At 45.6% G+C, this 27086-nt stretch overlaps 1 protein-coding gene across 2 annotated transcripts in view; it reads left to right on the top strand.

Moving 5' to 3' along the window:
• LOC102866348 (protein HIRA-like) overlaps positions 1-27086 on the top strand; it is an 87689-nt gene that overhangs the window by 53176 nt on the left and 7427 nt on the right. The window contains exons 16-24 of one of the 2 annotated variants that reach the window (XM_006890442.1): positions 3019-3223; positions 3581-3685; positions 8635-8783; positions 10805-10966; positions 11596-11654; positions 11941-12046; positions 13202-13324; positions 13993-14156; positions 16169-16257. In XM_006890442.1, the coding sequence (XP_006890504.1) occupies positions 3019-3223; positions 3581-3685; positions 8635-8783; positions 10805-10966; positions 11596-11654; positions 11941-12046; positions 13202-13324; positions 13993-14156; positions 16169-16257 (1162 nt within the window). The remainder of the gene's footprint in view (positions 1-3018; positions 3224-3580; positions 3686-8634; positions 8784-10804; positions 10967-11595; positions 11655-11940; positions 12047-13201; positions 13325-13992; positions 14157-16168; positions 16258-27086) is intronic. The other variant, XM_006890443.1, reaches the window with a different exon arrangement.

Raw genomic sequence — 27086 nt, 5'->3', positions numbered from 1 at the left:
CTCCTGGATGACTTGTAAGCTTCTTGAGTCTGTGGTTTGGAATGGCTCATTAGAAAATTCTCAGCCATATTGGTCCAATAAATTTTCTGGCTCTTTCTTCTCATTCTTCTGGTGATAGTTCCATTATTCATATTGTTAAAATCATTTATGTTTGTCCAGTAGTGCTTGGATATTCAATTGATTTTTTTTCCCTTCTGTTGCTTCTTACATTGTGGTTTAGGAAGATTCCCCCCCTCCCCCGCCCCTTCAAGCCCACTGAGACTTACTTTGGCTGTATCTAATCTACCAATGAGTCCATCAAAAGAATTATTTTGTGTTGCAGCATTTTTATTCCTGCCTTTTCTTTTTTTGTTCCTTCTTCACTGAGACTCTCATTGCTGTAGAGTAGGAACTGACTCATAGCTGACCCTCCACTATGTTTTCAGAGGCTATAAATCTTTTTTTTCTAATCATAGTTTTGCTCCTTTTATTTAGGCTTTCACCAATGAAAAGGCTTGAGCATAAAGGAGATTTAATTTGTGAGCTTATTTATTTGCCACACATAGAAAATTCTGTTTCTGACTGGATTCGGATTTGGAGGTAGAAGCTCTCAGAGAGGACAGCCTCCACCTCTTGATGATCTGCTCCTGGCGTTTTGTCTTTGGCCTCCTTCATTCTCTTGGCCAAAAGCTTAGTGTACCCTGCAGCCTCCTCTTCATTCTTCTTGGTGCGCTTTTTCTTTAGCGAAATGTGCCGGTGCTTGTGCTCCAGGACATATGGACTAACAAGACCCTGGAACTTGGGTGCTTTGGTCCTGGATTTCTTGCCTTCTTTGTTCATTGGCTTTCTCACAACATATTGACGGTTATCCTCTTCCTTGGAGAGATTGAAGAGTTTGCAAATTCTGCTGGCTCTCTCGGGCTCCAGGCGAGTAGGCACAGTGCTATCAGTCAGTCCTGGAATAGCCTTCTCCTCTTTCTTGACAATAACCAAGTTGAGAACACTTGGATTGGCATCCACAATGCAGCCCCAGACAGATTTGCACTTCCTCTCTCCAGTTCTCTGTGGTCTGTAACAAGAGTACCCCTTACTCAGCAGCCTGTCAACTCAGCCATGGATCAAAACACCCTGCTTCATGGGAAGACCTTGCTTGTCATTCCCACCCCTGATCTGGACAACATATCTCTTCCACTCGTCACCTAGAGAGTCGGCAGCTTCTGTGGCCATTCGCTTCTCATAAAAAGTACAAAGTTTGTGTTCATCGTCCACTTAAATGATTTTTTGACAGCCAGTGCCTGGGAAAGAGATGTTCAGCTTCAGGTGAAGCTAGGCTATAAATTTTATGAGATACCAGTGCCCTTCTTTTCCCAGAGGACCAGATGATAGATTTGAACCACATGCCTTTGGGTTAGCAGTGCAACTCCTTGCCCACTTGGCCATCAGAGCTCACATTTTCCTGCTTACCAGTACCCACTTGTGTTTGCTTGTTCTCCACTTTTTCCAGTCATCTCTTCATGTATTCATCAGAGTTGTTTTAAATTCCTCTTCTCCTGGTTCCAATATGTGGCGTAGCTGGGTTTAAGTCTAGCTTTGTCTCCTTACACTTTGCTTTTTTGTTTTTATGTTTGTGGCCTTGTAAATTTTTTTGCACATAGGCAGGCATAATGTGTTGAATTGAGAGAACTAGGTCTTTAATTGAGGTTTTATATTTCTCTACCTTGGAGTTCAGCTGTGATTTCTCTTGGTTGTAAGCTTCGAGTGTCAGAGGGCTTTAGTTTCCTTTGGTGTCTTGATTTTTGTCCCTTTTTAAAAATTTGTCTTTGACTTAAGGGATCTCTGGTGGTGTAGTCAGTAGGGCGTTGCGCTGTTAACCCAAAAAGTGATGCCTCTCTGGAAGTTCAAATCCTTCCAAGGAGCCATGAGAGAAAGACATATTTTGTACATGTATTTTACAGCCTCTAGGAGACCTGCTGGAGAATCAGCTATGAATCACTTCCAGCTTGATAACAATGAATTTAGTTGCTTGTCTTTGAGTTTTCTAGAAACAACTTCTTTTGTAGAGTCCGTGTGTTACTTCTTTGAATTACCCATTGTTCTCTGTTATTGTACTAGACGCTGGTTGATGTGGTAGTGAAGTTGTAGGATAGTGAGACTCTTAAATCCTTGTTTTACTGATAGGTTGAAGTCCCGTCAGAAGAGTTTCTTAGCCATTTTCCCCCCTTATGTGAGCAAGGAAGGCTCGGGCTGTGTAAGTCAGCTAATGGCATTTTCCCAAGGACACCTCAGGCTCTGATAAAGCAGTGTCCTTGAGAGGATGCTCCTTGTTAGGGAGAGCAGAACACTGGCTATAACTCAAGATTGTTCTTTCTTCTTTCCCCTCACTGGGTTTCCCATCTCCCCCTTTACTAAAGAGGACCTGATAAGATTGCCTGGAGGTAAAACTCGTGAAAGTGTAGGGATGTGCAAAGTGGGCTCCCAGGAGCTGTAATGCTCTGAGTGTGGACTTGGCCTCCGGCAGTTCCACAGCTATGATTCAAGTGTTTCTACTGATTACTGGTTCCCGGTGCTCTTCTGTTCCAGATGCCTCTCTGAAGTCTCCATTTATAAGGGACTGTGATTTGCCCTATAATGAAAGTTCTTAGAAGGTCTAAGAAGAGTTGTTGATTTTTTTGTTTTTCTCTTGTTTCAAAGAGGAAATGATGACACCTGAGCTCTTTACATTTAAAAGACAAGTGCCTCCTCTGTTTTTTAATCAGTGTTTGCGGCTGTCGTCATGTTTGTTGCTGTTGTCCATTGCTAAGTTCCTGGCAGCCACGTACATGTACAGTACCTCCTTCAGGCTCTACAAGGCCTTTTGGGAGCAGCTCATAAGACAGATGCCTCAAACCACTAACCTTTGGGCTAATAGTTACTCATTTTACTGTCTAAGCTGCCTAGGGAGGCCTGTTTTGGGATAACTGTTGATATTTTTCTTTTTATAAATGCGAGTATACAATCAGTAGCTCTAAGGAAAGACCTAAGAGTGACTCTGTTTTCCAGGTTGAAAGAGCAAAACCTGGTGAAAGAATTAAGGCCTCGGGACATTCTAGAGAGCAGCAGTGACAGCGACGAGAAGGTTCCTGTGGCCAAGCCTTCTTCCCTTTCCAAGAGGAAACTTGAGCTGGAAGCAGAGACGGTGGAGAAGAAGAAGAAAGGGCGGCCTCGGAAGGATTCCCGTCTCATGCCTGTGTCTCTCTCTGTCCAGGTGCGGCTCAGCCTCGAGCCCTGCCTTCTCCACCTGCCCCACTAGGCTCCGCAGTTGAGCCTGAACGTACTCAGAGCAGGAGAGGGGGGTCTAGACATGTGTCCCTTCAGTGTGGGCCACCTTGGGAAGCAGCCAGCTTAGTCCTGCTGTGGGCCTGTCCAGGAACCTTGCACAAGTTCCAGGCTCCAGGATAGCAAGGTTCCCTTTATCGTCTATTTATACTTCTTCTCTCCCTCAGAGCAAATCAGAGTGCACTAGTAGCAGGCCTAGCTGCCTGTCTGGGCAACTTAACTTTAGCTAAAGCTTGCCCTGTCCTGTGATGGTGGGGGAGCTCATGGACCCTTTTGGCTCTTGCAGTCTCCAGCTTCCCTGACTGCAGAGAAGGATGCCTTGTGTTTGTCTGCACCAGCACTTGCACTGAAGCTGCCGATTCCAGGCCCACAGCGAGCCTTCACCCTCCAGGTGAGCACCATTAACTGTCACTCTTCAAGGTACTGTTTTTTAGTGGCTCTTCCATCACCACCTGGAGGAGATGTAGCTGACCAGAACAACCACCAAGCATTAGCAGGATGCCTAGTGTTTTCCCAGAAGCCCCTTTGCTCAGCCCCTCCCCAAAGTATCATTCTCTAATTTTGCCCTAAAAGGTCCCAACTTCAGGGCTTCATCCACACTCCTTCTTTTAGATGCTTAGCTCCTGTTTTCTTCTAAGACTCAAGTGCCCCCTTTTCTGGAAGGTTCCTCTGATGTCCACACTCTTTGGGGGCAGCCTTGGACTATAGCTTAGTGTTCTGTTTTAATTACTAGTCCCTGACGTCATCTGCTTCTCACTGACTAGCAAGGAGGCAACCTCAGGGCTACTTGAGTTTTCGAGATAGAAGCATATACCCAGGCGCCTCTGCAGAGTTCTGGAGCAGACGTAGTTAAGAAGCAGAGACCCTTCAGTTCCCACAGGCTGACACCACAGCTCAGGCCTTTCATACCAGCCTAGCATTGCAGACGCCATCACCTCTGTATGTATTCTTCCTACCTTAGCTCAGGTGTGAAGCATTCTTGCATTGCCTTGTGGCCCATACGTCTAGAGCAGTGATCACCAGCATCCCACGGTGACCCCAGGCATGCCTCACAGGACACCAGAGAGCAGGCGTTGATCCTTCCCAGCCACCATCTCTTTGGGCCCAGGTTCACAGATCGTAAATGGGTGGCCTCAATGGCTAGGAACCCACATGATTTGTTCTTGTTGCCAGTGTGCATAGGGGCAGGGGACACCACAGTAGTCCGCAGGGTTTATATGTTCTCATTAGTCACAGATCCCGTTGCTCTGTTCTTCGCTAAATGATGTGAGTGAAGGGAACCTTTCCACTGCATTCTTGGAAGGTCCTGCAGATCTGTGGCAGGGAACTCGGGAGGGTGATAGTATTCATTCTTGGGTGGCAGCTTTGCTGTAGAACATTATGTTGTGCTCTGGGTAAAAATGCAAAGAGCAAATACGTTTCCTAATCGATAATTTACACATAGGTTGTTTCATGACATTAATTTCATTTCCCTCCATGTAACAACATTCTTCCCACGTCCTCCCAGAGTTCCCCGTTTGCTTTCACCCATCTATTCTGCTCCCTTCTGCCTTCTGAACTTTGGTTTGGCACAAATACTATCCTTTGTTCTCATATAGCTAGTTGATTATGAGGTGAATATTCCTCACATAAGCCTTATTGTCCATTTTGTGCTCACTCTCATTGCTCCTGAGTCGGAACTGACTCAGAGCCGGCCGTCTCACGGGATTTCAGAGGCAGTAAATCTCACGGGGGGAGGTTGCCCGTCTTTCTCCCACAGAGTAGCTGGTGGCTTCCAAACATAGTCCTTGGGGTTCTCAGTGCAACTGGTCTCCTACTACGCCTTGGTATTTTTGTGATTGATTTATTTAAAATTAGCCCATAGTTTCAGTATTTCTCAAATCATCCTCATATCTCTATTCCTAATTTTTTTTTTATTTTATTGGGAAAAACATATTGGGGGTACAAGGAGGCGAGGGTTGGGGGCAGAAGGGTGAGGATGTATTCCTGATTTTTTAAAAAAAATTTTAAATATAGGGGAGCTCTGGTGGCCTAGTGGCAAGAAGCTGCAGCTACAATCCCAGAGATGCATGGTTCGAATCCACCAGATGCTCTGCCGGGGAAGGAGGGGCAATCTCCTCCTGTACCAGTCAGATCTGATTTGACGGTACACGCACACAAAAATAATAAAATTAAAAAAAAATTTTTTAAATAGTTTTTAAAAATTTATTCATTGTTGCATTTTCTCTTCCCTCTCCCTCCCCCTGCCCTAGCCCACCCTGCAGTGCACCCCTTGTTCCAGATTATTCTCATGCATATACTACACAGTCATACTCCTTTCAAATAGTTCTTCCCCACATCTGTCCTAATGAGTGTCCATGATTCCTGGTTTTTAAAAATTTTATTTTATTAATTTTAATGAACATTTACAGAGATTTTGGATTTTCATTCATTCATTGTTGCTATTCCTGATTTTTATGATAGCACCAATCAGTGCCATTTTACAATCCTACTAGCCACCTGTGAGAGTTCTCTTACCCCACACCACTATCAGCATTTGTTGTTTTCTCGTTTTCTTGATCATGCTTTAAGACCCTCAGCAAGATGGGTTGACACCGTGTAGTAACAATGGGCTCAAACCTGTCAGAGATAGTTTGATAGAGGATGGCACAGGATAAGGCAGGATCCAGACCCATTGTTCATGGGGTCATTGTGAGCTGTAGTAGCCTCAATGGCACTTAACAACAATGTTGTTATTATTACTGCCAGGTTGAGATGATATGTCATTGTCTAGATTTGCATCATTTCAATGGAATTGCACTTAATGTGTCAGGCTGCTAACCAAAAGGCTGGAAGTTTGAATCCACCAGCCTCTCGTCAGGATAAAGCTGAGTGAAGGGCCTCTCCACTAAAGATGTGCAATGTCGGAAACGTGGAGAGTCACCAGGAGTCGGCACCAACCTGATGACCTTGCTTCAGCAATTGGGCAGCGACTCATGAGTGTGCGCTTCTCTCCGTGTATTTGCTGGCTTTTTTGATGAAGTGACTGTTCATGTTTTCTGCCAGTTTTAAAATTTGTTTGTCTTTTTGTCATGGAAAAGTTGATGTTTTCTAAAATTTTCTAAAAATTTTCAAGTTTAGACCCTTATCTGATGTATCATTGCCATTTTGTGTTTTTTTTTTTCTCAGACTAAGTTCTCATTGTTCTGTTTTGGTGAAGTCTTTCATTACATACAAGTGCTTAATATTTCAGAGGTCTTGGTTCTTGATTCCGTTCTGTTGGTCCACATGTTTATCTCTGTACCAGCACTAGGCAATTTGGCTACTGTGATTACATAGTAAGTTCTCCAAACAATAAGTGTGAGGTCTACTGTTGTTTTTCCATGCCCAAAGCATGTGAGACGGAGTTTCAAAATCCTTGCCTCCAAGGAGAAATTTGGATTCCCCCTCTCCAAGACAGACCTGGTTATTCTCTTGATGGTCCATAGTGTATGTTCTTCAGCACCACAACTCAAAGGCTTTAATTTTTCTTCTGTCATCTTTAGTCCTTGTCCAGCTCTCTGATGCATAGCAAGCAATTGAGAAGACCCTGGCCAGGATCAGGCACACCTTAGTCTCTAGACTGACATTATTGCTCTTTAGCACTTGGGAGAGGTCTCTGATACCAGACTTCCCCAATGCTATTCATCTTTTGATTGCCTGACTTCTGGTGCCAAGAAAGTTGATTGCAGAGCCAAGCAAGCTGAAATTGTTAACAACCTTAATATCGTCTCCATCTGACATGGTACTGCCAATTCTTGATGTTGAACTTCGATCCATATTGAAGACTATAGTCCCTGACCTTCTGCCTCAAACACTTCAGGTTTTCCTCAGTTTTAACAAGCAAAGTTGTGTCATCTGCATAACACAGGTAGTTGATGATTTCCTCCGATCCTGATGCCACATTCCTCCTCATAAAGTCCATCCTCCCAAATGATCTGTTCCACATACAGATTCATTGTCTAACTTTCAAATGCATAGGAACCAATTGAAAAGACATGGCTTGGTTCAGGTACACCAGTCTTTAAACTGGCATCCTTACGGTAGATTTTCCTAGTGGACCATGTCTTAATTTCTTATCTGCTGTTGCCATGGGTTTTAATTGATCACCACTTTTAGGAATGGGAACAAATCCACATTTCTTCCAGTCGGTTGGCCAACTAGCTGTCCAAGTAAAATGTAATAATTGACAATTTCAGTCCTTTCTCCATCTATTATGACATTGCCTATCAATCCAGAGATGAGGAATTTTTTTTCTTAGTGTTGATGTATAACTCATATTGAAGCCTATAGTCTTTGATCTTCTATTGTAATTGCGTTAAGTCTTCATCCTTTTTAGCAATCAAGGTTGTATCATGTGTACAGTACAGGTTGTGCGTAAGTCTTGCTCCAGTCATGATGCTGCATTCTTCTTCCTGTGGTCTAGCTGCTCTGATGATCTGGTCAGCATTCAGACAGAATAGTATGGAGGAAGAAACAGTTCTGATTTTAAACCATGTTGCTGCTGGTCAGCGTGAGTGTGCGGAGTGGAGGAGCGTGCCCCTCTGGTCCTTGGACAAGGCTCTACTTGTTGGAACAGCCAGCTGTTGGGGCCTAACTCCACTCCAGTTATGTCTGGACGTTGATTCCGTGCCCTGGTGGGAGTTCCATGAAGTTGATTGCCGTGTTCCTCATTTGAGATTGCCCTTGTCTTGTTTCAGTATGCCCACACTGTACCAGGATGGCAGCCTCTCCATTGTCTCTCTTCGTTCACTCTTTACAGTCGGGTTTTTGTTTTTTCTTACAGTCAGTGCTTCATCTTGGGTTATTGTTGGGTTTTTGTTTCCTCTTTACTCTGAGAGAGTTATAAGAGTGTCTTCTACAACTATTTTAATTGGTTTGTTGGGTTTTTGCTTTAGAGGCACAGCATGGTGTGTCTGGCTACACCACCACTTTAGCTAGCAGCCCTACTGTGTATATCCTTGAGCAAGTCACTTAACTTTTCTGAAACCTACGTTCTCACCTGTAAAATGAGGTGAGATTGGATTAAGAGACATTTGGCATCTTAAAATTCTGATGCTGATTCTCTTTGGCCGTTCACGCACGTGGATGAATTGGCAGGGACCAGTTGCCATTAGTTTCTTCACCCAGGGGAACCACGGGTCCGGACCTCTGCCCCTCCTGTCCATGCTAGTTACTCTCCTCCTTCCATCAGCCCCCCATCCTGGCTAGTCAACTGTGTGTCTCCATCTTCCACCTGCTTCAGGTCCTGACTCCCAAGTCAGCACCTGTGTGGGTTCACTGCCACTTAGAAGACCTTAGTGTTCACGTTCCTCCCTCCAGGTGAGCTCCGACCCCTCTATGTACATTGAGGTGGAGAATGAAGTGACAGCCGTAGGAGGTGTGAAGCTGAGCCGCTTGAAGTGTAACCGGGAAGGGAAGGAGTGGGAGACGGTGCTCACCAGCCGGATTCTCACTGCTGCTGGCAGCTGGTAAGGACGGAGGGACCTTGGCACAGCTTTTTTGTCGTGCTGTGCTGCATGGCACTGTTCTGTCCTGGGGGAAGGTGCTCCACACATGCTAACTCCCGCAAAGAATTCATGCCAGCTGTGCTCCAGGCCATGTTGTACATTTGTCACTTTGTCTCCACCCAGTGTCCAATCAAGTTGGCATTATTATCCCCATGTTACAGATGAGGAGACTGAGATCGTCACTCAAGCCAGGATTTGAAACTAGGTCATCTGATCCTATGACTGCACTAGATACCTAGTGTCTTGGGTGGAAGCCTGAACTCTCCTTAGCTCCCTGGCCCTAGATATTTATCCACTGTGGTTGAGTGGGTTTCTGACTGTCTCCCAAACTATTGATGACCGTCTGGACTTTGACAGGAGAGTTGCTTCTGCCCTGTGCCTCCTTTAGGTCCAGAGTTTGCATCACTCTCTCTGAAAGTGGCCTGGTTAAGAACAGTGTATTGGATTTTCTTTGAAAGATTTGACCAAAAAAAAAGAAAGATTTGACAAAAATAGTTGGTTTAGGTAAATTCATTTTAATTGATCCTTTTATCTTTTTTAATGGGTTTATAGGTAAGATGCTTTTATAAGTATCTACAAACACTTGCTTTGCCTTATCTTTCCAAATCAGGGTTCCCATTGGCACTCAGTGAGTTCATGGTCTCAGGCTAGAAGAAGCCCTCTACTCTGTGCCTCCCTCATTTTTTCCCTTCAGGAGAGGTTTGTCATGGACAGAGGTTTATATGTCAGATGCTGCTATTGCCCACCCTCCCCACCTTTACCTCTGGTCCAGGGCAGGTGGTGCGTATCAACTGGGAGTAACGGATGTCACTGTGGCCTCCTGTACGGAAACTCAGTAGCTTTTGAGTTGGGCGGCCAGTGTGAGGACCTGTACAGTCCTACTCGGTGCAGTCAGTTTGCAGACCCACTCCCTGGCGCTGCAGCGTCAGAGTGGTGACTTTCTTTGCTATGGGCTAGGTCAGGAGGTTCCATCTCTTTGAGAATTGCAGACTGAGGTCGATCACCTTCCCATGACAATGAAATTCTCTACTGCCAGGTGACGTTCAAAGGTTTTTTCACTCATATTCTCAGAATACACTTGTGAAGAGAAACCTTCCATTTGCCCCTCCCTTTTCAGAGCCCTGATAACCGTGGTGTCTCTGCAGCAGATAGATGGATGGCAGCTTCACAGCAGACTTCCATCCTTCTGTTCTGGGTGGGAGAGCATCTGTTGTGCCGACCACACAGGCAGAGTAGCATTAGGAGGGGGAGAGATCAAGGTGGTCTCCTGGGACCAGGATCTCACAGGACTGGAACCATTTCTTGCTCCAGTTGCCCCAGGTCTGAGGCTCCAGCTTCACTGTAGGCCTGTAGCTGTCATTGGGAAGGAACCACCCTGCCTGAATTCAGGCACCTCCACGGGGCCTGCAGTTTCTTGGAGGCATTGAACAGTGTCTAAACCTGTGCTGTCTTACGGAGCCTGCCTTCCTTGGGGAGCTGCACACTGTTCCTACCCTAGATTGTAAAAGTCTTCTGAGTGCTCTGTTGTGGATGCCCCTGTCGTTCAGGCACTTTCCTAGCCTGTCTGCCAGACATCTTCTCAGGACTGGTTTGACTAGTTGAACGCAGGAGTCCATCATGTGAGTGTCCTGCGTGGCTCATTTGATGGCTAAGACACATTTCCTGGGTAAGCATCAGATGCAGTTGCCTTGTAAAGCATGCTTGCCCTAAGTCAGAGCCGCTGTCACTTCAGAGCTTGAGCAGGAGTGGTGGACGGGGGACAGATGACTGCATTCTCTTAATGAGACATTTCAGTAAGGTTCCTGTCAGCCCTCCCATCTCCAGTCCTGAGAAGCCTCAGTCCTCATGGCTTTTCCCTCAAGCTCAGGGGAAGGCTAGGCTACTAACAGCTCTTCCTGGTGGTCTCGGGCTGTCAGGGCTGTTGGGCCTGCTGCCCCTCTTGGACCCAGTCAGTGATGCTCATCTCTCTCCTTCCTTTCCAGTGAGGTGGTGTGTGTCGCCTGTGAAAAGAGGATGCTATCAGTGTTCTCCACCTGTGGCCGCCGGCTCCTTCCTCCTATCCTCCTGCCGTCCCCAATCTCCACTTTGCACTGTACAGGCTCCTACGTCATGGCCCTCACCGCTGCAGCCACGCTGTCTGTCTGGTGAGTGGGCAAGCACAGGTTGGGTTGGGGTCCAGGTGGGGCAGGACAGTAGAGGTTTTACCTGTTCCCACCTTCTTACTGCAGGGAAGCCCCTGGCATGCCCTCAGGCCCTTCTGGCTTATTGGGCTTAATTCTCAGGAGGAGGCCCTGAAAATCAGATACCATGATCTTTACCCTGATGCTCTGTGAGGCATTTTGGGGGTGGCTGGAGTTGGGGTAGCTATCACAGAAAAAAATGAGGCCTCATAGACAAAAGCAAACCACATGAGAGGTCACTGTGTCTGATCAAATGTGCAGGTCATCTGGGGTCCATCAGAAGCAGCTTCTCAGCTGGCAGAGTGTAGCTGTGGTTCTGAGGCTGCGGTGGTCTGGCTTATTCCAGAGCACGCAGAACTGACAACAGCAGTGACGTTGGGTCTCTGGAGCCAGAATCTTCTGCTGTAGGCCTCTACAGAGGAACATATTTGTGCATGGGGAACAGATCCCACTGCAAGGCAGAGCTCCTCTCCTTGGGGAGACTATAGCTGAGAGCTACACTTTGGAAGTTTGGCTGGCAGTGAGATTAGCGCCCTTACATGCTTTGATGCATTTCCCAAGGATGGAGTAAGGTGTATTCTTTCTCTTCCTAGGGATGTTAACAAACAGGTGGTGGTGGTAAAAGAAGAGTCTCTACACTCCATCTTGGCAGGTAAACGGGGAGTGGGTTCTTACTGGGCAGGGCAGCTTGAGCCTCAGGTCTTTTGTGGGAGATGTGACATGGCAGAGGAGACGTTATGTCTGGTGGGGCACATTTGAGTGGTGACAGAGAGCTTGGTGGGTGATAGCGAGGGTGGCGCATACAAATCATAGAGCAGCCCTCGGGTTTCAGCGTCAGTATTGAGAAACCTGATGCTGAGGCCTCGGGAACTTGGGTTTGGATTTATTTTTGGGTTCAGAAGTAAGCACCTGGCCCCCACTCCTGTGCTGTCCCCTAGGAAGTGATATGACGGTGTCACAAATCTTGCTGACCCAGCATGGAATCCCAGTGATGAACCTGTCCGATGGGAAGGCATACTGCTTTAATCCCTCTCTTTCTACGTGGTAAGCAAGCTGCCCGCCTGGCAATACACCGCCTGTATTCCCCTCCACCCCCAGGAGAAGAGCAGTGTGCTTCGCGACCACGGCAGTGAGCAAAGGCCCGGGTCCTGGCAGCCTACTGACTTGACTGACCTTCTCTGTCTCTTGCGCACGGGGCCCTTGCTTGGCTCTGTCTCCTGGAGAAGATCCAGCTCAGACTTGCCAGGAGATGTCCTCTTTCCCCATGACTTTGCTTCTCTGCCCTTAGAGCATGTCCATAAACGATATTCCCTGCTTTGTGTCCTGGGATCACTTTATTGTAAAATAGGCATGTGGACTTTTCAGACCGACCTTCACGACCATCAGCAGCGAAGGAGAATTGAGACCACACTATTTTATACTTTTTTATTTCTTTCTTGAACTGTAGAGGGTAAGGAGGAAGCCCAAACAAAAAGCAGACACAGCCTTCCCCAGCTCCTCTCTCTCTCTTGCCCTTTTTCATTTGCCTACTATGTGCTCACGTAAAAAACATGCATGCACACGTATTTAGCGCAATGCCTACAGGAACCTAATTTGAGAGAATTTCTCTGCCAAAAAAAGACTAGAACCCCTGTCCTATTTGTGTAATAGTAGAGTATATGTATTAACTGTAATGGAAGAAAACGTATTAAGAATGCAGTATAGACTCTTTATTGTCATTTATATATTTGAAGAGACACCTGATTTTTTAAAAGATTTTGAAAGTAGACCTGTGAAAAGGTATAAAGATATGAAGGGTGCAGAGTGGATGCAAGAACTGATGGCATGGAGCCTTGGCAGAAACATGAAAAGATGCCCGACTTCGTGTTCTTTGGCAGCTAGTAAGGTTCGGGGTCCCTGATTGAGTTGTGTCTAATACATGCGGGCACCTGTGGTCATCCGGAACTGAGATGAGAGAGCTGAATTGTTCACCCCCAGAGCCTTATCAGCCACCCTCATCTTTATCAGTTTCTCCTTGGAGACAGTAACGCTCCATGCTTATTTGATGCACAAGGTGTTTATCCATCTTGAGTGGCGGTCAGCCTGAACTCGCTTCCTGACTTGTGGCAGGCAAGATGCTTCTGCTGTGGCTTCATGGCCAGCCTTCTCCACCAGCCCTCCTGTTTCCCTGAGCCCTGCCTGTCATCTCTGCTTTCTTAGGATCCTGATTTCTGACAAGCAGGACTCCCTGGCCCAGTGCGCAGACTTCAGGAGCAGCCTGCCGTCCCAGGATGCCATGCTGTGCTCAGGACCATTAGCTATCATCCAGGGCCGCACTTCCAAGTAGGTGATCTGAGTCCTGCTACCACGGTTGTCAGCCCTGTCCCAGGAAGTGCCAGAGTTGGTGTGAGCCCCGCTCTGCCTAGCCTGGTGTCATTACCTGTCCCCCGCTCCCATAAGCATGTGGAACTGGGCAGGCCAGAGGACCGAGGGTTACGAGCCAACACCCTTTAGTATCTTAGAGGTGCTTAGATACCAGCCCTGTCCCAGGCAGGTCAAAGTGTCAAAGAAACACCCTTTTATAAGTCATGACCATGGTTACTCAGTGGAAAATAATTTTTTAGGTTGAGGGGTTAAGCCATCTCAGGACCCCCAGATAGCAAGCAGAGGAGGGCAGGAGCTCGAGCCAAAGGGACTCATGGCAGTTAGTGACTTGGCAGGAGCTGAGCTGTGACCTTACCACACAGGCCCCACTTGTTAGGTTGCAGCTGGTCTTGGGTAATCTGGGTGGAATGTTTCTGGAATGCCAGAGCGTGCAGGAAGCCTGGGACTGGGACAGAGAGCAGACCGGTCAGTGTGGAGGCACTGCCAGTTTACAGGCTGGTGAGCTTCCACAAAGACCTAGGCAGTCCCTGCCAGCTCCTTCTGGGGGCCTGGCACACATGGTGGCAGCGTCCTTCCCCCAGGCTCTGCCTATTGCCCCACCCTACCTACTCTGCCGATCTCTGCAGTTCGGGAAGACAAGCCGCTCGACTCTTCTCCATGCCTCACATGGTACAGCAGGAGACCACCTTGGCCTACCTAGAGAACCAGGTTGCCGCAGCCCTCAGCCTGCAGTCCAGCCACGAGTACCGCCATTGGCTCCTCATCTATGCACGGTACCTGGTGAATGAAGGTGAGGCTCTTTCCCGACTTGGCTTGATCTGTCTCTCCATGACTCTTTCTAAGGCCCATGGTTCAGGAAACAGGTGCAGTGGGCTGAGCTCTCTGTCCCCTCTGTCTTTATGGTCCCCTCCCGATAGTCATCTCCAGAGGCTTAGCCACCTGTTCCCTGCTTAGTCAGGTGGGTCCCTCCAACCTGTCTTCCAGTCTGAACCTTGTTTGGGAAAGTTCAGCTGGTGTCCAGCCCCTCACAGGCTCTAAGGTCCTGAGTGGAGAAGTTCTGAGGATGCTCCTTCACTGGCCTCAGAGGGCCAAGGCCAGAGGCATGCACGGGAAGGTTTTCCCCAGACGTGCAGAGATGAGAGGTTTAACTCCTGCGCTTCATCATGGTCTTGGCAGTCCTGTCACCCACGGGCGGGTGTTTTCTGGCAGCTTCCAGGAGGCCTGCGTTTCTGTACCTTCTTTCAGTCCCTCCTGGCCTACCAGGGCCTACCTGCTGTTCAACTCCTCCCCGACTCTCTAGCCCCAGTTTCCATGCCTGGGCTCTCAGAGATCACCCAGGCTACTCATGTCCAGCATCCCTTTCATATCCCCTGTTTGTCAGTAGGAAGAAAGATGTGTTGGGAACAGTGGCTACACTCCTTGAAGTGGCTCCATCAGCCTGTCAGCCCATTGCTGATCTAGAGTGCTTTGCTAGCCTCTGCCTCCACCTAAGCTTTCCGTGCAGGGGCCAAGGCCTGGGGACCGCCCCCCCTTCTCTCTGGGTCATTTCACAGTCCCCTCCAGGCTCTCTTCTGTCAGCCAGACTACTGAGCACCTTTTTTTCTCCTCCTGGCCTTCATTTTTCTTTCATAATCATCCATCCTCCCCCTTTCATTTAATATAGAAAGAGAACAATATGACAAACCCAAATAAATGTAGTTTAGAGTCAACATGACATGCTTGCCTTAGATTAAGTCCATGTGTGTAATATAGTCACAAAAATCACTTGATAAACTTCAAGTCCTTCCCATACTAAAAAAAACTCCAGCAGTGAATCTGATGTTTCTTCTTTGGCCAATAGATGTTTTTTTTTGGCCAATAGATTGCTGCTTTTTCAGAATATTCAACTCTTCTAAACCCTCACACTAATACTGACTTTCCTGGGGTTCTCTAGTCATATCTTGGGTCTCGAACCCCCAGTTCCTTGGGAGACTCCTTCTTTCATTCCTTTCCGGTGTGCAGTATCCCTAGTGCTGATCAGGACTTATTATGATGTTCTGCATGAAGTTTTTGCCTCCTCTGGGCCCCACCCTCCATCTGTGGGAGTCACCGTGCCCTGCTTCCTTTACTGTACCCCATCTTTGCTCTCACAGTCATTTGTCTGCCCAAGCCTGTGAAGAAGAGTCAGGGAAGACCTCATCTGTGTGCAGAATTCCCAAGTCCACTTTCACCACTCTTAATTCCACTGTTGTTTGTGAGGGATCTCATCCCTTCTCTTGGACATCAGCTGCCCCTAAGTGTGACTTGTCTAGAGTCTGCTCCACTTGTCTGTTCCCGCGGCCCTCGAGGTGACAGGTCTGTGCCTGCTGCTTCCCTCTCCTGTGCTTAGTCCACACCATCTTTCACCTTTTGACCCTTCCGGTTTCCTCTTCACGTCAGCTGCCAAGATGTCTTCTCTGAAACCAGTCAGACCAGAGCTTCCCCTCCTTCAGTATTTCCCCACGTTTCCCCCTCAGTCTGAGGGGTTTATCACAGAACGAGCCGTGTCTTGCTTTTCCTGTGAGCTCAGTACACAGAAGGCAGCATCGGCTCATGGCCCGGCACAGGGAGTGGGTGAAAGTGGATCGGTGATTATAGGTCTCCATGCCCCAAACTGAGAGACGCAAAAGGATTTCTGCCCCAGTAGGCAATAAAATAAGCGTTTGTTCATTCTGTTTTGATGTGCACAGCAAACATAGCATATTCTTGATTTTTTTGGTTTCTTTTTGTAATGTATTCCTGTTTTCTGTTTTGTTTTGTTTTTTGTTTTTTTTCTGTAATTAGGGTTTGAATACCGACTCCGAGAAATATGCAAGGACTTACTGGGTCCGGTTCACTGCTCCACTGGAAGCCAGTGGGAGTCAACAGTAGTGGTAGGTGCTTGTTTCATTCTTGCCACAAGAACTCTTACTTGAAAACGGAAGGTGGAGATTGATAAAATGAGCCAGCGTGCTTTGATACTCGTCCCCACCAGATTTCTTTAGCACATTCCTGGGTCCCAGATTGAGTAGGGCAAGAGCTGGAGTGGGCCACTGGAATGAGGAGCTTGGAAGCATCCAGTCTATGTGCTGAGGAAGGCTTGCCCTTTACAGGGGCTGTAGATTTAGTTGGGATCATAAAGGAGCCTTCTCCCCTGTTCGTGCAGCTTACAGTCTGATAGAAAGGCAAGTCTGAGCAAATAAACAGATTAGGTCAACCAGATACTTGGAGACTTTGGTGTTAAGAAGCAATAAGTGAGATATAAGCCAGGAGTGAAGGAGAGGGAAAGAGTGGTCAGAGTAGAACTCATAAGAGGTTGTTTACGGTGAGAATGAGCCAGTGCTGCAGAGACCCAGGCACAGAACGTCTAGTGGGGGGAACAGCAAGCGCAGAGAGGCTTGGCCTGCTTGAGGCTGCTCTGACTGCAGCATAGCGACCAAAGAAGTGGGCAGGCGCCTGGTCACGGCATCCTTGTGAGGAGTTGGGGCTTTAGTCTAGGCACTCGGAACCACCGGAGGAATTTCCACCGGGTGATGTGCTCTGAAATAGGAAACCAATCAGGACAAGTTTTACAACCATCTTATCAGTAGCTGAAGGTAGTTCGGATTAGTGTGCTGGTCATGAAAACAAGAAATCGGTTTTTAGGAGGCAAAACCCTGCAGGACTTAGTGGTTGGATGTGGAGTAAATAAGGAACAAAGGAAAAGGGGCACATAGTCACCCCAAAGTTTTCTGGCTTGCACAGCTGCATGGATGCCAGTGAGGGGGGAAGGGAGGGTACAGCCTGGCAAAGGCGGGCTAAGATGTGGATCCAAGAGTTAGCACCATGGCTTCACTGGCTTTTTGAGCAGATACTGGTAACATAGGGTGGTCCTCAGTGAGGGAGGTGGACTCATTAGTCGTTGTCTGCGGACTGAAAGGGTGAGCGAGCTGATGGGTGGACTGGGTGAGCCGAGTGCTGTGAGGAACATTGAGGGGGCAGGGCCGTGTGGACCTTGTTTTGGGAGCTGTATAAGCAGAGGTCAAGAGAAGCCTCACAAACTGACTTAACAAAGACAAAAAAACGTGAGGGAGGTGCCAGCAGGTATTTGGAGAAGGAATAACCAGACAGTGCAAAGCCCCTGAAATGGGAGAACCTGAGGAGGAAAAACATCAAGTAAGAAAGGGTCTGTCCTTGTGGGGTTTGGTCACCTTCATAGAAGAAACCTCCCGTTTTAAAAAATTCTATCACTAGTCCTTTATTCCTTTTTTGTTTTATGACAGTGTATTTTCATTTGATTGGGTAATGTAGGTTCAAAACAGTTTCCCCCTGAACGCTTAAAGATAATATTTCATATACTTTTTTAAAAAAAACTTTTATTGTAGTTTGGGTGAAGGTTTATCCACAGACTTTGAACATCTAAATATCTGATGCATATCTGACTTTCGAGGCTTCGTAAGCACTTTTGGTATTCCCTCCTAGGTATTTGGATGTTTCATTGATGTCCCCTTGTTTTTAAAATCTGTTATGTCTTTTCTTTCATAGGTTGAATTCTGTTCCAGATTTTCAGTCTAGTCTTTCTCTACCAGAATAAACACCAACCTTTCATTTCAGAATTTTGCGTGGATTAGGTCTCGTATCAGGAGTTCTACAGTTCTGTTTTCATGACTTGGGAAGGTGTCTGCTGGTTCTCATTCACATTGTACTATCCCTTTATGTGTCAGTTTGTCCTTAATCAGATGCTGGACATGGTGTTTTTTAAATTAGGTGTAGAAATAGACTAAAACTTAAGGCAGTGTTACCTGAGCATTTTTTATGCCAATGCCAACTTCTTCAGGCATCTTTGCCTTGATGCAGTTCACGGGGCAAGTTTTTTTGGGTTCCCTAGTCACAAAACTGAGTTCTTGCTGGTGAGTTTAGGCCTAAAAGCCTACATTTCTAAGATGTGTCTGGGTGTACCCACCCTACATCTTCTAAGCGGTTCATGATGGGCTCTGGTTCCTGCTTTAGTCCCTCTAGGCCCTTGAGGTTTTTTAGACTCTCCGCTCATCCTCTTCCTCGTCAGTAAACGTACCTGAGACAGGCCATCCCTCTCTGGCTCTCTACCATCTTGCACGTGGCCCAGTCACTTGGCACTGGGACTTAGCCCTTTGAGGTTTTCTGTTGTCCACCTTTCCTTCCTTCTTCATTGTAGTTTGTCTGGTACTAAAAGGAAAGTTTATAATTCCTTCTTGTTTATCTCTTCCAGATACTAACCAGAACACTTCTTAAAGTTGGCTTTTATTCCTTGAATTATTTGCCTTTTCTGGGTTCAGGAGCCATGGTAATGCAATGGTTAAGCTCGCAGCTGCTAACTGAAAGGTTGATGGTTCAAAGCCACCAGTCACCCGGCAAGGGAAGTGGCTGTCTGCGTGCTTCAAGATCAGAGCCTGGAAACTGTGCAGAAGTTCTGCTCGGTTTTACAGGGACTCTGAGTTGGAATCATTGTGTTTCCTAGGTACACGCTTTCATTTGTTCCCTGTGGTCCTTATTTTTTAAAGTGTTCCTGTGCTCATCTGGGCATGCCTGGCTGTCACATCATCATTCTAATTCAGGACCCAACTTGTTGCCAGCTCAGATTTTCTTTTTAAGAGTGGAACTGCTTGCCTAGGACACCACATCTCCAGCAGGTGAAAAGATTAGAACATGGTGCACCATGGTAGTTTTCTGTCTCAGTTTGAGGCTCGGGGCCCAGGGACACAGAGGCGCGGAGGAGAAGAAGTGCACAGGCGAGCTGTCAGTCAGCTAATGCCTATAGTATCTTCCCCTCTCTCCCATCTTCCTGTTTATTCTTCCTGACTAAGCAGGGTGCTTTCTCCAGAGGGAGGATCTTCTCCTGAGTGTGTTCTGGGCTATGGCTCCCCTGCCAGGTCACTCATAAAGGTGGTCCCACCTGCTTTTATCCTCCCACAAAGGCAGAAAAAACAGCCTAAGATGGCTCATCTGCTGCTGGCCCCTGTATCCTCGGCTTGTGCTTTCAGCTGCAAGTAAATGACAACCCAGATAAAGAAGCCTTGTGTAGGAATTGGGTGGGATCTTGTTGTCTTTCTTTTTTTTTTCAATTCTCTTCTCTAAAACAAATTGGAGTTAGACGGTGGCCCAGATTCAACAAGGTGATTATTGTGCCCACGTGCAAAGAGTCAGGAAGACCCAAGGAAGCCAGTACCTGTAATATCCACCTCTTTTATTAGGAAATGTCAAGTTCTCCCCATAGCCCTTTCCTCAGCCCAGTAGATGTCTTCATGCCTCACAAGCTAATCCCAGCTGGCTTGGACAGCTGACTGCAGAGAAACAGTATGTAGACAGAAGTCTTAAAAATCAACTCAGAGGCTTGCAGAACATATAATAAATGTGCATCCAACTTTAGAACTGATAAACCAACATCATTTGCTAAATAATGTCTTTTCCTCCACTGATTTTAAATGCAACCTTAAATCCACAGATCAGCTTTTGTCACTTTGAACTTTTCTCTTTGTCCCCATGTTCTAAGTACTACATGCCCTCATCCAGGCATCTTTGTGCGCTTCTGAGCCACTTGACTTGTCAGGGAGCACAGGGCCTGGCACGCCAGGTGGATGGGTGACTGATGGAGACAGGCTCAGCTTAGGCACTGGGAATGCTATAAGGAGCCCTGTTTTCTACAATGTAAGGATCTGGGGAATCTCCTCCACAAAGCTGGTGATAGATGGTAATCCTGGACTGAACAGTGGTTCCCCTTGTTGTCCATGCAGTGGCTTCCTTGAACTCATTTAACTTACTTCTCTGTTTGCAATTAATATTGTTAACCTCCTATACACGTCCAACACATGAAATAGTATTAATAAATGGGCACCACCCTTTGTTCCTCATTCACCTTGTTGTCTTTCCCAAAGGCAGCATATTGAATTTTGTATTTTTCATTCTCTTCCTTTTCATTTTGGGTTATCCATTCAGATTCCTTTCCCACTTCCCTTTCTCATGAGTGTGCACCAACTCGTTTCATGTGCACTTGCGTATAGCACGTTTGGTTTTAGTTGTCTTTGGACTTGTTATCAAGGGTGAGCTCTGGGTGGTGCAAATAGTTACCATACTCAACTGCTAACCCAAAGCCTGGAAGTTACGGTCCATGTGGAGTCATCTTAGGAAATAAAGCCTTGCTGTCCTGTGGACTGCCAAAAGAGCAAACAGATAGGGCTTGGAGAACTTGCCACCAGGGTGCTCCTTAGAGGCAAGGATGGTGATACTTGGTCTCATGCTTTGGGCATGTTGATACGAGGGCCAGTTCTTAAAAACAGACTTCCTGCTTGGAGAGGTAGAGGGTCAGTGAAGGAGGGGAAGACCCTTAACACAATGGACTGATGCAGTGTCTGTTAGCAGCTGGTTCAGCTATATCAGAGAGGGTGAAGATGGCATAGGATAGGGCAAGGTTCATAGGGTCTCTATGAACAGCCACAACATCTAAAAAAATCCAACCCTTTAGGAGCACAGCTATCCTCTGGTACACATGAGTCACCAAGAATTCTAATCAGTTAGATGGAAATTAGAAAAAACTTCGAAACATTACTCAGTTATGGGATTTCCTCATTTTGGATTGGCCCACTCGCCTGTCAGTGGGCATGTGGGCTATTTCAGTCTGAGCAGAGCTACTGCTGACATTTTTGGTTTTGTCTCTTGATGTTCTTGTTTATAATTAGGAGCTGGAATTTTTGGTCACAGGATATAGTGATGTAAGACTTTTTAGGATAATAGCAGATGAGATTTTTAAATGTTTATCAATTTATGCACACACCCACAGTGAATGTAAGGAGCTCACTACATGCCTTCTATTCTGTGCTAAGTGTGGTCAGATTTTTCTGAATATTTGCCAATAGGTTGAATATAAGATAAAATTTTCTTTTCATTTTGTTTTTCTCTGATTATTAGTGAGTGAGGCAAAACCGTTTCATTTTTATTGAGTTCCCTTCTTTTAAATGCCTGTTCATGTATTTTGCTCATTGTCAAGAAAATTTATTAGTACAGCTTTTCTCTTGTGAAGTAAATGTTGGTGTTAATGAGAACAGCTATGTCTGACCTCCACTGAGTGCACAAGGGGAAACAGTCTTCTTTAAGAACATCAGTAGTTGGCGAGCTCTGGTGGCCTAGTGATAGGAAACTGCACTGCAATCCCAGAGGTGCGCGGTTCAAATCCACCAGATGCTCTGCTGAAGAAGGAGGAACAATCGCCTTCTGTACAGTCAGATCCAATTTGACGGTACACACATGAGAGAGAGAGAGAAAATGATAAAAAAAAAAGAACATCAGTAGCACAAAACCAGTTTCTATGAGGTCAGACATCCATTCCCTCCCCCCAAGCCCCCATCCCCTGAACTTACTTCTACCAGTTCTAGCACCAGCCATCCCTCCCAGGGCTCTCCCTGTTCCATGACTGGGTTCACTGATCAATTGCAGTGGCCACACAGAACCACACTGACTTTTATTGGGGAAGTTCACAGGTTACAATTCAGGTTTTTGACAGGATATAGTTCTTCAGGCAGGACAGCTTCTCAAATGTGTACGCCGCTAGTCTTAAACTCAGTGTGACAAAGCTTTCTTATTCCCACCAATTACAGTGTCTCCGCTGCCCCCACAAACCTGCCAGCAAGCTTGGCCATAGGCATAGCAGTCCCAGGACACCTCTGTCTCACGTCATTCTCTGTTTTCAGCTCTGGCGGCTGCTGCTGCTATTATCTGGAGTTCAGTCTGACTGGCTCAGACATCTCTGATCTTGAAGGCTTCACTTCACACTGCTTTCTCTGCCTCCTCCAAATTCCCATCTTCTACCTCTTGCTCAGTTTCAGCTTTTCAGGATGACATGACTGACCATTGGTGCTTCATACACCCTGTGTGCATGTTCCCACCCAGCGATGTCAGGAAAGTTCAAGGCAATGGCCTAGGAAAGCCATTTTGAACAAGAAACCTGCTATGCCACATCGGCATATTTATTTTTTTATTATTGTGACTTGAGTGGACGTTACCACAGACACTGGGTTTTCTTCCAAGCATTCACATACATTTTAAGACATTAATTACAATACACACAATGTAACCACACTCTTCCCAGTAGGTCCCTGTGATTCTTGTTTCCATTAACCCTCCTGTCCTACTCCTTCCTGCCTTTTGAGCTTTATCCCTGGGCAACTGCTGCCCTTTTGATCTTGAATGATTGATTGTTCTGAGGAGTTGTTGCCTCTCTGTTGTTAATGGACTCCTATAGGTCCAGTGTTGTTTGGCTGAAACTTGAACCAAAGGGGTGAGTTCTGTTTAAAGTTCAGCAGGTGAATAAGGTGAGTAAGCCTGTTAACAGATGAGTTAGCCAGGCCCTTTCTCTGCTTCTGAGTTTTGTCCCACCCTCTCTTCCCGAGACTTTCTGCTGACATCCCTTTCCGCTTTTAGAGCATCCATGCTGGCTGCCAGGTCCTTGCTCTCTTGTTATCAGGGTCGTAGAACTTGCCATTTGTGTGGTCCACGTGGCCTCTGAACTAATTGTTTCCATGCATCATTGCTTTTTCCTTTCTCTTTTTTTTTATTGCAGACAAGGAGAGACCAATGTTCGCAACTTAGATTGTTGTTCACAAGCGTTTAAGGTTAAAGTAGCATGGAGAATACTAGCTTTGTAGACTGTGTTCAGCCAGTTGACCTTGATGTCTCCTGAGATCCTAGGACCAGCAGCTCACTTCCTCAAGGTGTTTAGTTTGTGCTTAAAAAATTCACCTAACTTGCTTGCCCTTGACTCTGCTGTATGCATATATTACCATGAGTGGAACAAAATCATCTACAAACTGATGTATGATCATGGGTTTAGTCTCTTTCACATGTACATATATGTTTTTCTCACAGTATGCCTAGATATACACTTGTAGATGATGATGATGACTGATAGTGAGCTCTGATGGCTAATTCCAAATTGTGTATATGACAGTGTTTGCCTTTCTAGACTCCATTTCTTGTGCACCTGTGTCTTGTCTTTCTTTAGTGATACTATGCTTTAGTGATATGTCATCTTTTTATTGAATATTGCCCTTCTCTTCACCCATCTTAATATGTCTATTATCTGTTTACTGATTTTTCCCCTATCTCCCTTCTTCTCTCATCCTTCATAATCATAAAATGTTTATATCTTCAATGTTACTCTTTTGTTCTTCCTGTATATTCTATCTCTATCTAGGATAGGAATAGTAGGGTCAGGTTGTTGTTGTTGTGTGCCATCAAATTGAAACCGATTCATAGCTAACCCTTCAGCAGGTTTTCAGAGGCAGTTAACCTTACAGGAGATGGCCTGTCCTTCTCCTGTGGAGTAGCTGGTAGATTCAAACCACGTTCCTTTGGCATTGCAGTGCAGCTTCTTACCATTAGGCCACCAGAGCTCCCTTGGTCAGGTCGTGTTCATAAACTTTATGAGGAATTGCCAGTACCCTTCTATGTTCCCACCATCAGCATATAAATGTTGTGGTTCCTCTACATCCCAACTTGTCTGTCCTTTTTTATTATCATCCTAGAGTATTGATTTGCTTTTCCTGGATGGCAAAGGATACTGAGTGTTTTCCTGTGCTTATTCGTCACTTGTGTATTTTATATGGGAAAAAAAATTTCAGATCTGATGCTTTGATCTATGAGACTATTGTAGGCAACATGTAAATATTACTGCTTTTTTCGCAGTCTAAAATTTTCACTTTAATTAGCATGTAACAAGATAATTATTATATTTTGGTATAAATTTACTGTGTTTAGCCTCTTTTCCTGCCTCCTTTTGAGTGAATTGAGTGCTTTTTAGGACTCTGTCTTGTCTGCTTTGTTGACTTAAATCATTAGACTTATTTCTTTTGTTTGGGTTTTCAAATGTCTGCATGTCTCTGGGGTTTTTTGGGGACATCACCACTTTCAAGTATGCAGTAGATCCTTTAACTACCACAGTCTCTCAGTTTTTTGGTTGCTGTTCTTATACCTTTTACTACTACATGTTATTAATCTCAAACTGTTTTTATTCTTTTTCCCTTTAAAAATTGGAGCTTTTACGTCTTGCCATTCAGATTTTCTAACAATTTAAGTTATTAGTCCAGTTTGTCATGTTGTATATAATCAACCTTTCTGTCCCATCAACTTGGTTCCAGCTTATGGCTGTCTCCTTGCTGTGAGAGAACCAGGCTCTGTTGATTTTCAGAAGTAGATGCCAGACTTTTCTTTGAGGGCAACTGTAGTAGTCAGATACAAACCTCCAGCCATTCAGTAGCAGCTAAGTAATTAACCATTTGTCCTTCCAAGGAACTCCCATTTGTTGGGATACTGTCAGGTGCAATCAGGTCAATTCCATCATAAAGACTGTGTACAACGGAATGAAACACTGGCTTGTCATCAAGTCAAACTTGATCCTCCCAGGTGTTGCTGTGTTAGAGCCCAGGGCTGCAGCTGCTTTGGCACAGTAACCCAAAGGTTACTCCTGACAACCTGCCCAAGGTCACCTGCCAGCTGGTTCTAACTAGATGACAAATGAATTTTTTTCTTTTACATTTTACTGCATTGTTCACTGTTACTGATATGTTGTTACGTGCTGTTGAGTCACTTGCGACTCATAGTGACCCTTTGTACAACAGCCCTAAACCCTGCTCTATCCTGTGCCAATCTTATTGTCTCCAACACACGTACCCTGAATTAATCCATCTCATTGAGGGTCTTCTGTACTGCTGTCCGTCCACCCTCCCAAGCATGACATCCCTCTCCAAGGACTGGTCCTATCTTGCAGTATGCCCAGAGTATGTCAGATGAAGCCGCAGAATCTTTGCCTCCAAGGAACAGCTTGGTCTAAACCTTTCTAAGATGAACTTTTTTGTTCTCCTAGTAGTCCATGGTATATTCAATACTCTGATAAAGGATTTTTAAATTATGATTTAAGGGAAAGTTTACCAAGCATATTTTTTCTGTTAATCGTTTATGTACATTTTGTTCCATAACATCAGTTGCATTACACACAATGTCTGATCATCCCTTCATTCCATAGATTTTTTTAAAATAAAACTCTGTGACCCCATGGTTGCCCACTCCATATTGTTTGTTATTGCCTTTGCCTTCATCAGTATTCATAACTACCACAAAAGACAGGTACACCTCCAAAGAGATGGATTGACTTGGTGACTGCAGCAATGGGCTCAGGTGTATCAGAGATGCTGAAGATGGTGCAGGATGGGACAGGGCTCAGATCTTGAAGGCACCTAACAACCACCACCACCTATTAATCCATTTTCTACACCCTTGTCTTCCGCTCCCTGGTAACCAAACGTGGATTCTCTCTACGTCTAAACTTTTCTTTAGCTTTTATTAATAGTGATCTTATGCAGTGTGTGATCTTTTGTGACTGACTTATCTCATTCAGCATAACATCCTCTGTCTGAATTTATCCATGTTACGTAGTGTTTCACAAATTCTTCCTTGATTTTCAGTGTTTGCATTGTTACTACATTTGTGTGAATACCATGATTTCTCTACCCATTTATCCATTGATAGGCATTTTGATTGTTTTCATCTGTTTGCTATTTTGTGCTCTCCTTTTTGGTGGAGTAAAGGAGAAATCAAAAATACAGCACAGAAAATGATTCTGTGTGGTCATCAGGAATTGCCTTCAGCGTCATCACACATACGGGGTCAGAGGTCTTCCAGGATCTCTGGTGCATGGTCTTTGTGGGGGGGGGGGTCTCACTGGAGGAAGTGTCACTCAGAAAACACAACCAGCATTGTAAAAAGGTGTTTTAAGAAGATAAACAGTGATCACAATGACTATTTCCAGGTAGATGAACATTATTTTTCAGAAGTAGCTTTTGTGATGTTGAAAGGAAACTGCCGGGATTTAGGGAAGGTATTGTGGCTCCTCCTGTGACCAGACCTGGATGAAGTGAGAGAAGAAGGGAATTTAGATTTAGACTACATGTTCCCACACAGAAAGGATGCTCTGGAAAGACTGGGCCTGGCATTAGGTCCTAAGGTGATGTCCAGCTGGCAGGAATGTGATTCCTGTGTTGAGGTGAAGGGAAGAGATTAGACCCTGGCAGTTCAATGCTTTGAGTGAAAAAATTGTGGAAGATACAGCCTTGAATCCCTGAGGTACAGGGTCAGGCCTGGCCCTTCTGCTCCCAAGTTTTGTTGAGAGTGTCTTCCTTGAAAGATTTAGTCAGGTATATACAGAATAGAGATGCATTGTTGTGGTAATTTATGGGGGTGTGAATGAATTCAACCAGTGCTTGATAGATTTAAACCACATGTTTTATACTACCTGGAGCTAAGGGTGTAATTAGTAGTGTGTTTAGTACTGAGGGAGCACATACATGCTGTGACTTCATACTCTTTCAAGATTCCATAAAGTGTGTTTGTTTTAGAGAGAGGAACTTTCTTTTAGAGAAGTGCAGGTGGCTTAGTGGTAAGAAGTTGTGCTGATAATCTGAAGGCATAGGGTACAAATCCACCAGCTGCTCTGTGGGAGGAAAATGGGCAGTCTCCTCCCAGGCAGTTTACTGCCTTTGAAAACACACTAGAGGGTCAGCTGTGAGTCAGTTCAGACTCACAGTACTTAATAATTCCGAAAGCTATTGATCTTCAGCATTTCTTCATATGCTGCTTGGCCATCTGAATGTCTTCTCTGGTGAGTGGTCATTTTCATGTTTTCTGTCCATTTTATAATTGGTTGTTTTGGGGTTGGTTTGCG

This window comes from Elephantulus edwardii, unplaced genomic scaffold (genome assembly GCF_000299155.1).
Source record: "Elephantulus edwardii isolate Elephantulus edwardi_28Jun2011 unplaced genomic scaffold, EleEdw1.0 scaffold00089, whole genome shotgun sequence".
In the NCBI taxonomy this organism is placed as follows: Eukaryota; Metazoa; Chordata; class Mammalia; order Macroscelidea; family Macroscelididae; genus Elephantulus; species Elephantulus edwardii.
This window is presented reverse-complemented; position numbering and strand designations above follow the sequence as displayed.